Consider the following 13,550-nt stretch of genomic DNA (forward strand, 5'->3'; position numbering starts at 1 on the left):
AGTGTGTCTGGAAAACTGGTATTTGCATTGGGAAAAAAATCCACCCAGTTCAGCCGGGGCGGGGGGGGGGGGTTCCTTTCCATGCCTCCTCTAATCCTATTAAATATTACCCCCCCCCAGCTGATGCAATTTGCATTTTAGAAAATCTGCATGTTAGATGCGAAGACATCTTTAACTTCATATATAGCATCTTTCCTTTTTCTTCCATGGTATTTATACAAGTCATACGGAGCCTTCAGAATACTTCAGAATACTGTAATAGGTTCTTTCTTGAACAGAAGAAACGAAGAGTAGTGTTCCCTTCTTATCACTTTGAGAGCTTTCAATAAAAAATGGTATAGAATTTTAAGAAATAACAGAGAAATTGGCTGCCCAATGTAGCCAATAGCCAATTGGCTGGGGCATACGGGGAGTTGTAGGCCTTTTTCCCATCTAAACTTGCATAGGATTGCACCCTAAAACTTATTTTCCCTTTGCTTTTTCAGGGTGAAACAGGAGAGCCTGGCCTACCAGGCATTGTGGGTGAAACGGTGAGTATTGTGCATGTAGCATCATTCCAGTCCAGAGAAGCAACAAGGCCAGATTAGAGCAGCATCTCTCTGAGGAACCAATTATTCAAGATGGGACCACTTGAAAGCTGATCTGAGTGGCACTTCACTCAGCCAAAAACCCTTCAAACCAGTTTAGCAGTTCAGCCACATGGAACTCCATAGGGGTTTCTACCTACAATAATCTTAACAAGAGTGCTCACAGAACTTATGCAAGGGCTAGATGTGTGGTTGCTGGATAACAGAATGGCATTTGCTGTGTCTCTATTGGATACTGAAACTGGAAGCTTGGCAGATGCAATCTAGTGTCCTGGGAACTTGTTCCACTCTGATTTTTTGTTGTTGTTGTTTTTTCTTGACTTAGGGTGAAGCTGGCCTTCCTGGGCCACCAGGTTTGCCAGGACTGAGAGGAGAAAAAGGAGACCAGGTGTGAAGTTTTGGGGTGTTTGCTTAGTTTGTTTTGGGCCTCAAAGCAAATGGTGGTTCTGTTTAAAGAGCAGGTTGATTCGGGCTAGGGATGGTCTCTAGAATGTAGCTTGGAAGCACTAGAGATGTTTCAGAACATAAGAAGAACCCTGCTGGATCAGAGCAAGGGTCCATCTAGTCCAGCGTTCTGTTCACACAATGGCCAACCAGCTGTTGACCAGGAACCCATAAGCAGGACATGAGTGCAACAGCACCCTCCCACCCATGTTCCCCAGCAACTGGTGTACATAGGGTCACTGCCTCTGGTACTGAAGGTAGCACATAGCCATCAAGACTAGTAGCCATTGATAGCCTTCTCCTCCAGGAATTTGTCCAACCCCCTTTTAAAGCCATCCAAATCACTACATCCTGTGGTAGCAAATTCCATAGTTTAACTGCGTACTGTGTGAAGAATTCCTTCCTTTTATCTGTCCTGAATCTCCCACAAGTCAGCTTCATGGGATGACAGCGGGTTCTAGTATTTTGAAAGAGGGAGAAAAATGTCTCCCATCTACATTCTCCACACCATGCATAATTTTGCACACCTCTATCATGTCTCCCCTCACCCTCCTTTTTCCAAGCTGAACAATCCCAGCTGTTGTAACCTTCTCTCATAGGGGAGATGCTCCAGCCCCTTGATCATTTGAGTTGCCCTTTTCTGCACTTTTTCCAGCTCTACAATATCATTTGCTCATGGCTATCATTATTTGATTTACTGCTTGCACTCTGATTGAAGATGCCTCCTGCTGAACTTTGATTTACTGCCTCCTGCTGACCACCTATGGTGTAGCAGCAAACACTTGGGGCACTGCCCAGAGTAATAAAGTAAGCACCCATGTTTGTTCTGTGCCTTACAGGGAGAAAAAGGAAGAGCCGGACTTCATGGATTCAAAGGTGAAAGAGGTGACAAGGTGAGCCTCAACATAACAACTGAAAGAATTCAGAGGCTCACACAAAGAGAACTGAATTACCCCCCCTATGCATACACAAGCAGAGAGATTGTGCCAGGCCCACAAGGCACAAAATAAAATAACCACTAAGCATGATAGATACGGATGCAATCCTATACTCACTTCAGAGGAAGCCCTATTGAACTACATGGGTCTTACTACTGAGGAGACGTGTACAGGATTGCACTGTCAGAGCATAGAAACAGTTGAACGATTGCATCCCAATTTAGCTGGGCCAAATATATTTCTCCTCACGCCTTTCTGAGACCATTAATCTCCTGCAAAAGTTGGGGAGCTACTTTAATAGGGGGGGATTAAAGACGTTTCAGGTGGAAGTGGGTTTATCTTTAAAGACAAAAGTGGCTTGTTTCTTTTTTAACAAGAACAAAATGCTGATGCTCCAAGCGGCAGCTCAGTTGCCCTCGGCAGCCTGGTGGCATTCTCTTTGAAATCTGGAATTGAATGTTATGTCACCAAGTACCATCATTCCTTTGGGCATTCATGGGTAAAAACTAAAATGAAAGATAGCCGCCACGAAAGCTGCTGTGAGCAGAACTAAAGCCAATGCCATGAGCACGACAGCCAGAGGAACTGTTCCCCAGGCAAACTTTGCTGAGTGTAGCCCTACTGGGTTTTTTGCTTGCTTGTTTGTAGGGATGTACGAAATTGGCCTTACCTGGCTCCGCCAGGTTCCGCTGGGTGGGGGGAGGCTACGTCCCTCCCCCCCGGAATCCTCGCCGGCTGGCTGCACTCCGTCGTAGCCTATCACGTCGGGGGTTTGGGTTTTTTTTTTAACCTAGCCATGATAGCCTACGTAAATCTTTATGTAGCGTATCATGTCTTTTTTTTTTTTAACACTGGAAATGGCGGCGGCGGCGGTAGCAGCTGGTCGGAAGACCGGCTGCTGCAGCCGCTGCCACCAAAGCCGCCGCCAGAGCCACCACCGCCCAGAAGATGCGCCCCAGGTAGGTCTCGTCCCAGGGGGGATCCGTGGGGTGGCGGGGGGGTGGCAGGCCATTCCGCCATAGATTTCAGGGGGCCAAATGCACTGGCATTCGGCCTCACCAAGATCTGTGGCAGAATTCTCTGCCATCCCTACAAGTTGTTTGTTTTTGTTTGTAATGGTTGGGAAAAGATCCCAGTTTGTGATGGTTTCATTCCTGAGACATAGCGTGGAACTTAGAAAGCAGAGAGGAAGCACACAATCAGAGAAACTCCGGGCAGGAAGATGTGGGTTTTTAAGGGAGAAATCCTATGGCTGCTAGACAGTGGCTAGACAGCCATAGGATATGGTGTTTTCCAGGAACTGACCTTGGAGCCCACGCTCCAAGGTTGGTTCCTGGAGAACCAACCTCCCAGCACTTCTATGCTGTCTGTAAGGCAGCGTGGAACAGCCCCATCGTCTGCACTCAGAACAGGAGAGTAGAGCACCTGGAAAGGGGTGTGGCTGGGGTGTTCCGGGGTGGGGAAACCGTAGCTGCCTGTACAACACATCCAATGTGTCGTACAGTAGCCTCCTTCCCCGCTGTGTGTTCCCGTGGCTAGACAGCCGCAATAAGCTGTCTAGCTGAAAAAGCAGGGCAGGAGAAGCACGGAGGGAACTATCTCCTCCCTGCTTCTCCTGCCCTGCTTTGGACAGGCAGTCGCCTCCGAGTTCAGAGGCGGCTACCTATCTCAATAGGATTGCTCCCTAAGTGTGTTTTTTTAATTACTATTTTAGCTCATCTCCTATTACTGTATAGTCTGAAAAGACCTTTGGATTTTAGCATAAAACAAGTCAGCAGCGAGAGATGTTTCATTATGTGTGCTCTCTTTGGATGTCTAAGAAATTCATTTTGGGTTAGAATTTACCCAGTTTTCACCTCCAGGAAACAAATGCGGATCTGAAGAAACCTGTGATCAAACTCCGTACCTTTCTGAACTTGGGGCAGAATCTAGGAATAGCCATTATTTGAAAATCCAGCCCTTTAGGGTCCCGACGGATTCTCGCTGCGCACCTGGCTTGGCTGGCATTTGCAAGCTGAGCTGAGGGCACTTCCCAAAATCCAGGAGTTTTCTTAGGGTATTTTCCCATAAATAGAAAGTGGCACAAATTGCACCTGCAATTTGCATAATTTGTGCTAATTACAGCTGTAATTAGCACAAATTAGGAAAGTAAGGCTGTAATTTCCAGAAATTATGCAAATTGCAGCTGCGATACGTGCAACATTCTGTTTATGAGAGAAAAATTCAGAAAATCTGCAACCTGACCCAACTCGATGCAGATAGAGTTGAATCAGCTCTCAGGAAAGTGAGCTGAAGTCTGGGGGGTTGAGCTGATGAAAGCTCTGTGAACTCCATCCCCTGGACGGATTCCTCCAACATCCCTAGCAGAATCCACTGGGGGAACTAATATCACCGCCAATTCGCTTTCACCCTGGTAATTCTGAACCACAAGCAGTGCTCATTCACTGCTTGCGGAATGAAGATTCCACACTTCCAGGGACAACTAGAAATAAGTGTAAACACTCACTTCTGGAATGGGGCATGTTGGTGGAGCTCACATGAGAGAGCTCTGCTGACCTGCCCCGATCCAGAAACTAGCATTTCTGCTCATTTCAGGGCCTCCTCTAGGAAGCATCAAATCCCTGTTGTGCAAGTGGTGGGTCCTGCTTGTGCAACAAAATCGGCAGCAGGAGAATCTGCAGAGTGCAAGGATATTGGCAGGGGCAAAAGAGCCCCATTGGATCCTGCCCTCGCGATGTCATTCGCGGAACAAAGAAAATGAATTTGAACAAGATGTACATTTGAAAAAGGCGAATGAAAGGATGCACTCCTTTGAAAAATGCACACAGACTTGCTTTAATCAATGGGTGAAAAAATGTGTACATTTCAAAAACCGATGCATACATTTGGGAAAATGTGCATGAATTTTCATTTGAAAATAATACAATCAAATGAAGCCCTCAGTCTGGTACAGACATGACTAGGGGTGGACGAAAGTCCCTTACCTTTCGCCGAAGCTTGTTCGCAGTGGGGGGGAGGCGCTTCCCTGCTCCCCCTGTGAAGTTCAGGCCAGGGGGGGAAGCTTCCCGCCTCGCCCCGGCCGAAATTCAGGCCGGGGGGGAGGCTTCCCGCCTCGCCCCGGCCGAAATTCAGGCCAGGGAGGAGGCTTCCCGCCTCGCCCGGCCGCGAACTCGAAAGTTAAAAAAAAAAAAGGCCCCGTGATAGGCTACGTGACGATTAACGTAGCCTATAACGGCTAGATCTGCAAAGTCAGATCGCATAGCGTTGCCCTTATTTTCGCCGTAGTCTACATAAAGATTTACGTAGACTACAGCGACCAAATAAGGAACGGGAATGGCGGCTCCCTATGGGGGCTGCCATTATCCGTACGCGCTTTTTTTTTTTTTTTAAGTCACCCGTGATAGGCTACATGACGATTTACGTAGCCTATCACGGCTGACTTTGCAGATCTAGCCGTGATAGGCTACGTTAATCGTCACGTAGCCTATCACGGGGGCGTTTTTTTTTTTCTTTTATTGGAATGGCAGCGGCGGCAGCCGGTCAAAAGACCAGCTGCTGCTCCCACTCCACACGAACAGCTGCCAAACCGCCGGCCGGACCCGCCGCCGGGAGGGACATTCGGCGAAGGTAAGTCCCATCCCGGGGGTGTGTGCGGGGGCAGGGGGGTTCAGAGGATTTCTCCCCGAAACTTGTTCGGGGGGCCGAACACATTGGCGTTCAGCCCCCCGAAGTTTCGGGAAGAAATTCTCCGCCATCCCTAGACATGACTGGAATGAGTTTCAAGGTGGATTTCAGAGGCGATTCAGTTTTCCTCATTCACACATGTATAGTACTACCAGGTCATATTAATTTTTCTACATGTGGTTCTTTATCCGTGATTACCGGAGTAATTAATCAATGTGAGTGCCTTGAGTGATCGGTATCAAAAAATAAAATAAAATAAAATAGACAGCAGTTGTATGTTTGGGGTAGGGTGGGGGGAACCAAATTTGGACCAGAGGGGAGTCTTTAATGGTCCTGATCCAAATTGAGTGCCCAACACCTGCAACTTACCCTGGGGTGAAAGCTTCCATTGGTGCTGCTATTTTTTTAAAGTAATAATAAATCATTGTAGGGCTAATCACATGAATTAATATCATGCCTAGTTTTGCTCTAAGGTAGAATAATTCTTGTCAGATGAGCTTGTTTGGGGTAGTTGCATCCCACCGGTATGGATGCTGTGCTGTGTGATCATTTCCTGCTTTTACTCCCCTGTCCACCCGCTTCCTTTTTTAGGGTGATGTTGGCCCTCCTGGTCTCCCAGGCCTACCAGGAACGGTAAGCAGCACTGCATTTAGAGTGTTGTGGTGATAATTAAGTGGGCTATAAATGGAATCGGTACCTAAATATGGGGAGGGGGGCACCAATGGTTCGTAAGAGTCAAAGTGTATTTGTTGTTGTTGTGCAATATCAGCAGGTGACCTCATTCAGTGCTCTTGTTCCGGAAGTAGGAGAGTCTGCCCCACAACTGAAATTAATTTTATTACTACATCCTGATAGCTGCTCATTATCTTGCAGCCTGCCTGTGGAACTTTGGGCAGAAAGATGCACTCCTGTAGAAACCTTGAAATGTTAGCATAAAGTGGAAGAAATAACCAGGCTCGGTGCTAAACTGAGATAAGAGGTGGGCAAAGGCTTGGGGGCTGTGTACCCGAGAAGCCCCGAATTGTGCTCCTGTCACAACAAATCCAACGCAGGAAATACGTGTCACAAATGCAGCTGGCAGCAATTCCACTTAGGATCATAGGAACTGATGCAACTGGCGTATCGAAAATCCTCCAGATTGCATATTACGGGGGGGGGGGTGCACGTACATGTATGTGTGTGTTTATCCAGAGATGGGTGGGACTGTTGGTGTGTACAGAAAAAGTATTATATTAAGCAGCCTGAAGCAGGGAGCCTGAAGATTTCTGCTGATGGAAGACAAAAAGCTAATGTGCATCATTCACTCAGCATTCTGTCTTACGATGTTCTTGCATAGCTTCCATTCATTTTAGTGAGGGTTGCAAAAGAGAATTCCCAAGTCAATTCTACTCAGTTGTTTTACTTTTATTTAGAGACTATATATCAGAATTTGGAATTTGAGGTGTAGTGTTCGTATGCCTTATTTTGCAAACTTCCAAGAGATCTTTTACAGATCCCCCCTGCCCCAATTCTTTGCTCTATGGGATGCTTTTGAAAAATGGAATAATATAAAAAAGATAACAGAGATAGTGAATTACCATCCATTGATTTCCATCATAGTATCAGGGATGTTGCTTATTTTTTTTTTAAAAAAACATTGAAATAATCTTTTCCTTTTCCTTTGTTCCCCTTCTAGACTTCTGTGTTTACTCCACATCCTAGTGTTCCTGTAAGTCACATATCTAATTCTTTGACCTCTCCCGTGTTGCTGTAATACACCGAAGTCATGCTCATGGGGCCTAACTACACACAATGTTAACAACATTGTTTAACATCACATGCATCTTTTTAAAACTACAAATAGCAGCTGCTGGGAGGGAGATGGGAGGGGACAGCAACTGCAACTACAGAGCTGCTATTTGCATTTGAAAGGGGGTTCCTATTGACACCAACTGGAGCTTGAGACCATGAATTCAGTTTCAGAGCTCAGGGACTTCATTCCAGTGGTGGGTGGAGCAAAGGGAACAAGACTGCACATACCAAAAATACAAGCATATTTTAGCTTAAGGTTCCTACCTCCAATAAGTAAGCCTTAACAGAGGCATATCAACCTATCAGCAGGTGGGGGCAGGGGCACTGCGTAAAAGCCAGGAAACCAGCAAACGATCAAACCACCGAACAATCAGTCAGACAAAATGGGGTGGAGGTAGGGGGAGAGGGTGGGGTCATACAGAGAAGCCTGGAGGGTCAGGCTGAGACTGCGGGAAGCCCAGATTTGGCTTGCGGGCCTCAGGTTCAACAACCCTGGCTTAGGCCTTGGTGTTTCTTCAGTCACATCAGTTGGAAGGCAACATACAGCCTCTGAGTTGGTCAGGCCTAGAATAAATATTAGGACTACCTTAGTATTATAAATACTAGTATTATAGTATTATAAAACTTACATTAGAGTTATGTAGTATTATAGTACTATAGCATTATATTACTATTAATACTAGTGTTGTATTATACAGTATTATACTATAGTATAATACTACTACAGTATTATAGTACTATTGGTACTATAGTATTATGGTACTAATATTATAATTTCATAGGACTAGTATTATAATACTATACTACTAAATACTTAGCGTCAGGTTGGGGGTGGCTGGTCTACTTTGATGGGCACATTTTGATGGGCACTAAATACTAAGATACTGCTCTGTGGACCCAGGTAGTCCTAATATTTATACTACTAAATACTTAGTGGTATAAATATTAGGGCTACCGAGGTCCACAGAGCAGTACCTTCAGGCTTCAGCTGAAGTCACCTAGCTCCAGCAAATGGCCTCAGGGACCTGGGTTGTATAATGGGCCATGGTTCAGTGGCAGAGCACACGCTTGGTAAACAGAAGGTCCCAGATTCAGTCCCCTGCTTCTCCAGGTAGGGCTAGGAAGGAATCCTGGCTGAATCCCTGGATAGCCATTGCTGCCAGTCAGTGCTGACAACACTGGGCTAGATGGACCAAAGCAGTTTCCTCTGTTCCTATAATGCACACTCCAGATCTGGACTGAGGTAGTGCCCCCCTTTGCCTCACAACAGGCCCCAACACCCTGCTGGGTCAGTACTCCAAATCTGTCTCTATGTAACACAGTCCTTTCTTCTTACTGAGACATACCATCCATGATTCTAGGTTTACTGCTGGAACACAACAGGTTGAGTTGTGAAGGAGGACTATGTTCTCTTGATGGATTATTTCTGTAGAATGTACAGAAAGAAGCCCCTCTTGGTACTAGAGTTGTCAAGTCCAGTTATTTCTGCCGTTTCTTTTGGCTTTTTCAATAAATTGATGATATATACATTTCTCATAGTTCCTTTCAATCCACTTAAAATTGCAGTTCAAACTATGCAAGAAAACAGCTGAAGAGGTAGAATATCAACCAAGGTTCCTAAAATTAATTGGCAGCCTCGGTTTCCATGGTGATAGTGGCTTTCATTTGCAGTTATTAAAGATTATCCTTCTCATTAATTTAATTAACCCATAACATTGCATTTCAAGCAATTTTGTTGTTTAAGAAGAGGCTGCAAGCTTTGAATGATTTTATTAATATTTTCCCAAATGAGCAATCAGTGTTAGCAAATTGGAGAAGTTCTTTATTAAAGTAGTTCACACCATCCTGTCATCTTTCTCTCAGCCACTAGATGACAGCATAGATTCTTCACACAAGACTGATCATGTTGTCTAACATATAGGGATGGAGAAAAAATGGTTTAGTTCACAGTTTAATGCTGTTTTGAACCACTATGTCAACTGAAACTCTCTTATCCTTCAACATTTGCACTCTCCAAACTTTGCAATGGAGTTCTTCAGTTAAAAATTTTGATCAAAAATTCATATATTAGAAAAAATGATGTTCTCATATGCAGGAAATATAACACACATTGCAAAAATGTGCATATTAGGCAAAAATTGTGACAAAAAAGCATGTGAATTTCCATGCAAACTTTAAAAAAAAAATCCTCGAAGTTTGGGATAAACTGAAGTTAAGGCTGGAGAAATTCTCAAAGTTCTAGATGAACCGAACTTAAAACGGGGGGGGGGGGGAGTGACTGAGTTATGTGTACGAAGCTGACTTAAATGGTTATTGATCTATCAAGTCCAGTGCTGTCGATGACAGCCTCCCCTGGCCTGGCACCCTCTGAATGTGTTGGACTACAATATCTAGCATGCTAAGCTAGTAGGCCATTGGTTGTCCTGGCTGGGGATGATGGGACTTACAGTCCAACACATGCAGGGGGCATAAGGGTGGGGATGGCTGGTCTACTTTGATGGGCAGGGGCTCAGCCAACTTCCCCATCCTTGCTACCCTGAGATTCCTTATGTCAGGGGAGGGCAACTTCAGAAGGTTGGAGGGAGGGTGCATTAAACCCTGGAGCCGCCCAGGGGCTGAACCCCTCCCCTGCCACCACTGCAACTGGAAGGACTTGTTTCCCAGCAGATTGCACTCCCTCCAGCCTACGAAACAGTTATTTGGCAGGCTGGGGAGCATGATTCTGTAGAGCAGCTATGCCTGTGTTCCTTGTGTGGCCTGTTTCTGTGCACAACTGGCCATTCTGCTGGGGAAAAAGGCTCCTGGGGAGCATGTGCCTTGTTTCCAGTGGTATAGTGCAGCCAGGGCTTGCAGGGATGCAGCACTTTTTGATTAGCAGGGACTCTGATGTCATCTGCCACCCCCATTAGATATCTGTAATCCCTCTGCTCTTAGCTGCGCACTACACAGTAGCAGGAGTTGGGGGAACCATTTTTTCAGCAACAGTACTGAGTTGTAATTGGGGATGCAAGGATTGTGTAAAATCTGTTCTGTCTGTGTTTCTCAGATTGTCAGGCGCCTTTAGCTCCATCATCCGCCCATCGACGGAATCAGCTTTTTTTTTAGTTTCCAAATTTGCGCAAATTCACATGTGCAAAAATGCGCAACTTCCCCCAAATGCACATTTTCACACTTTAGCCTATGGGGGAAATGCACATTTTTGGCTTTTTAAAAAAAAAATGTTTGTGTATTTTTCTACAACAAAATTTGTACAGAATTCCCAAAGGTTAGAAAAAACCATCCTCGAGTCTGTGGAATTCTAAGGGTGTACGGATTCCCCACCATCTGTTCCAGTGGGGAGTCCATGGGGGGGGGAGGTGTTCCATTCCTCCCCCCCCCGGAATCCTCCAGAGTGGTTCCGCTTGGATTCTGGGGGGGGGGGAACTGACTTGGGGGCGCTTACCTTCCCTCCTCCAACCAGACCCATTCGCCTCCTACCTGTCCCTGCCGACTGCCTTTTAAAAAAAGGTCTTTTTTTTCTTAAAAAAAAAAATAGCGATTGGGAGGGATGTGCCCATAGACTTATATGCAAATAGAGTCATGAATCTTGCATATAAGTCTGTGTGTCCATAGGTTTATACGCAAGATTCACTGCTCTATTTTGTGTATAAGTCTATGGTCACATCCTGCTGATCACATGTGCCCATAGACTTATACCCAAATTGGGGCGGTGAATCTTACGTATAAGCCTATGGACATATAGACTTATACGCAAGAGTCATGACTCAATTTGCATATAAGTCTATGGGCACATCCCCCCCCCCCCGATTGCTATTAAAAAACAAACAAAACCCAGACAGTTTTTTAAAGGTAATCGGCAGGGAGGAGGCGAACGGCTCTGGCTGGAAGAAGCAGCCAAGTGCCGTTCTGCCTCCAGTCCTCCTGGAGCAGAGGTAAGTGGTCCCGATCCGCTGCGGATTCCTGAGGCCGGATTCCAAAGAATCCAGTCTCATTTGAATCCGCAGCGGGTTTCTCTGACATCCCTATGGAATTTGCCTGATGGGAAAAGCCGGTCCGCTGCAGAATCTGCAGGTTGGATTCATACAAATCTGAAGTCATTTGGTTCCGTTACGGATTTCTCCATCATCCCTAGTTGTAATGTAAATTATGCTGGAGTGGCTTGGTCTTGACTGGGCAATTGAGACTCATTACAGTGACAAAGACCTGATCCTGGTGGAGTTGAATACTGCTAGAACTAGTTTGCTGATATGGATCAAGACAGCTGCCTGCATTTCTGGACTGTCCTTGGGGGTGTGGCTATGGGGATGTCATGATGAGCACCTGCATTTCAAAATTTGCCACTACACCCCTGCTTGTTTCCTAGCAGAATCTCTGAGAATCGGGCTATGTGGCTGTGGTGGGGGCTGTGCCACTAAGGCAGGGGACCCAGTGCGGGCTGCAAAAATCCCCTGCATGTAGCCTTCAGGTGCCTTGTTGTCCACCCTGCTTTTTATAGTCCAGTTAACAGCAACAACAGCAACTGCAACAAAAACCTCTCTTTCCATTTTCTTTTAAATCTGATTGCTGGTGATCAGTTTCCTGTAGGAAATACTTTTTGAACTTGGGGTTGTTTACAAATTCTCCATATAGATATAAGTGGTTATCACTGGAGGGTTGCTTCTATGTATTGTATCAAAATGGCTGAGCACCTCAATCCTTGGTTGCCAGTTCATGTAAAACAGTCATTATTGATGTATTTGCCATGGGTGCTGACAACAATATGAAGCCAGGGATGTCTGTTCCCTTGCAGATAGCTGGTATGAGAATGGAGATACCACAGCCCAGCCCAGTTCACATAAGATGACAGCCCATAGTGTTTTCTGATGTTTCTAAAACAATCTCGAAACTTAAAATGGGTCTTCTTTAAGTATGACTTGATCTGGAAACAGCCTGCTGTTCTTGTCACTTGTACAGTTGCTAGTGCCACTTTGGTTTAACGTCAGTTTCATTCAGGCAAAAGGAGAAAAGCGCAGGAACTCAATTGAAGGGACCCTCTGCTCGATTCCCAAAGCAAAATTGCCTGTACTGGGAAACTAGATCATTGCATACAAGGGGATTTATTACATCCACCCCCAACTCTGTCTGTGTAGATCAACGTGGTGTTTCTGAGCATGTTCCTGCTGTCCCAACTGTTCTGTTCTGTTCTCTTCTGTTCTGGTTTGGTTTGGTTTTGTTTTGTTCCCAGGGAGAACAAGGGCCACAAGGTGAAAAAGGTGATCAAGGAGAAAGAGGTGAACCCGTAAGCACATTATTGTAATCTTCTTTCTTTCCTTGCTATAAATACCAGAAGTCAAAGGGTGAGTGGGGGGCAAGGTTGGGAGGGGGGAGGCTGAAGATACTTGTTCATTTACTTCTTCAAGACCACAAAAGAACTAGCAGTCATCTAAACAGGAAAAGTGGTGGGTTGAGGTTTGTAGACAGTGTAGATAGTATTTTAAAGAGAGAGAGAGAGAGAGAGAGAGAAATTATTATGGTCAAAGACTGGCAGTCTTTTAAATGATCTCTCTCTCTTTCCCCCTCTCATCATGCACATTGTTGATTTGGCATTATTCCTGAACAGGGGTGTCGCAAGAGTCCGGGTAGGAGGTGGACTCTGGCGGACTTCCCCTCGCTCACGCCGCCTGGACTGGCTCACAGAGACTCTTTGTGCACCTGGACCTGCTTGATGAGCAGCCCCCTGCCCCCCTCCTTGCAAGGAGCAGAGAACAAGGGGTTAATGAGGCCTAGCAAGCTTTGAGAGGCGGTGGCGGCAGGAGTCGCTCTTAACCCCTTGGTCTCCTTGATGGGGACTCCGGCAGCCACCACTGTGCACAACAATGGCGGCCCCAGAATGTCTGTATTTTTAATGTTGAGTAAATGGTGCCTTTGGTATGCCACCAATTATGCAACATTAAAAATATGGACATTCCAGAGCCACCATTGTGGCGCACAATGGTGGCTCGGCAGGCTCGCTATGAGGGCAGGTGGCCCCGTGGCTTCTTCAGGTGCTCGCCGGGGCTCTTCAGAAGCTCGCACAGCTCTGCCAGCAGGGGCAGGCAGTGGCAGTGTCTCAGCAAGCACCCGAGGA

At 45.9% G+C, this 13,550-nt stretch overlaps 1 protein-coding gene across 1 annotated transcript in view; it reads left to right on the plus strand.

Moving 5' to 3' along the window:
- Positions 1-13,550, plus strand: part of COL22A1 (collagen type XXII alpha 1 chain) — a 224,738-nt gene that overhangs the window by 118,105 nt on the left and 93,083 nt on the right. Inside the window, exons 25-30 of the mRNA XM_084847960.1 lie at positions 486-530; positions 913-975; positions 1,871-1,924; positions 6,245-6,286; positions 7,329-7,361; positions 12,669-12,722. Of these exons, the coding sequence (XP_084704086.1) occupies positions 486-530; positions 913-975; positions 1,871-1,924; positions 6,245-6,286; positions 7,329-7,361; positions 12,669-12,722 (291 nt within the window). The remainder of the gene's footprint in view (positions 1-485; positions 531-912; positions 976-1,870; positions 1,925-6,244; positions 6,287-7,328; positions 7,362-12,668; positions 12,723-13,550) is intronic.

This window comes from Heloderma suspectum, chromosome 4, assembly GCF_057233095.1.
Source record: "Heloderma suspectum isolate Gila_16-S chromosome 4, 16-S_ref, whole genome shotgun sequence".
In the NCBI taxonomy this organism is placed as follows: Eukaryota; Metazoa; Chordata; class Lepidosauria; order Squamata; family Helodermatidae; genus Heloderma; species Heloderma suspectum.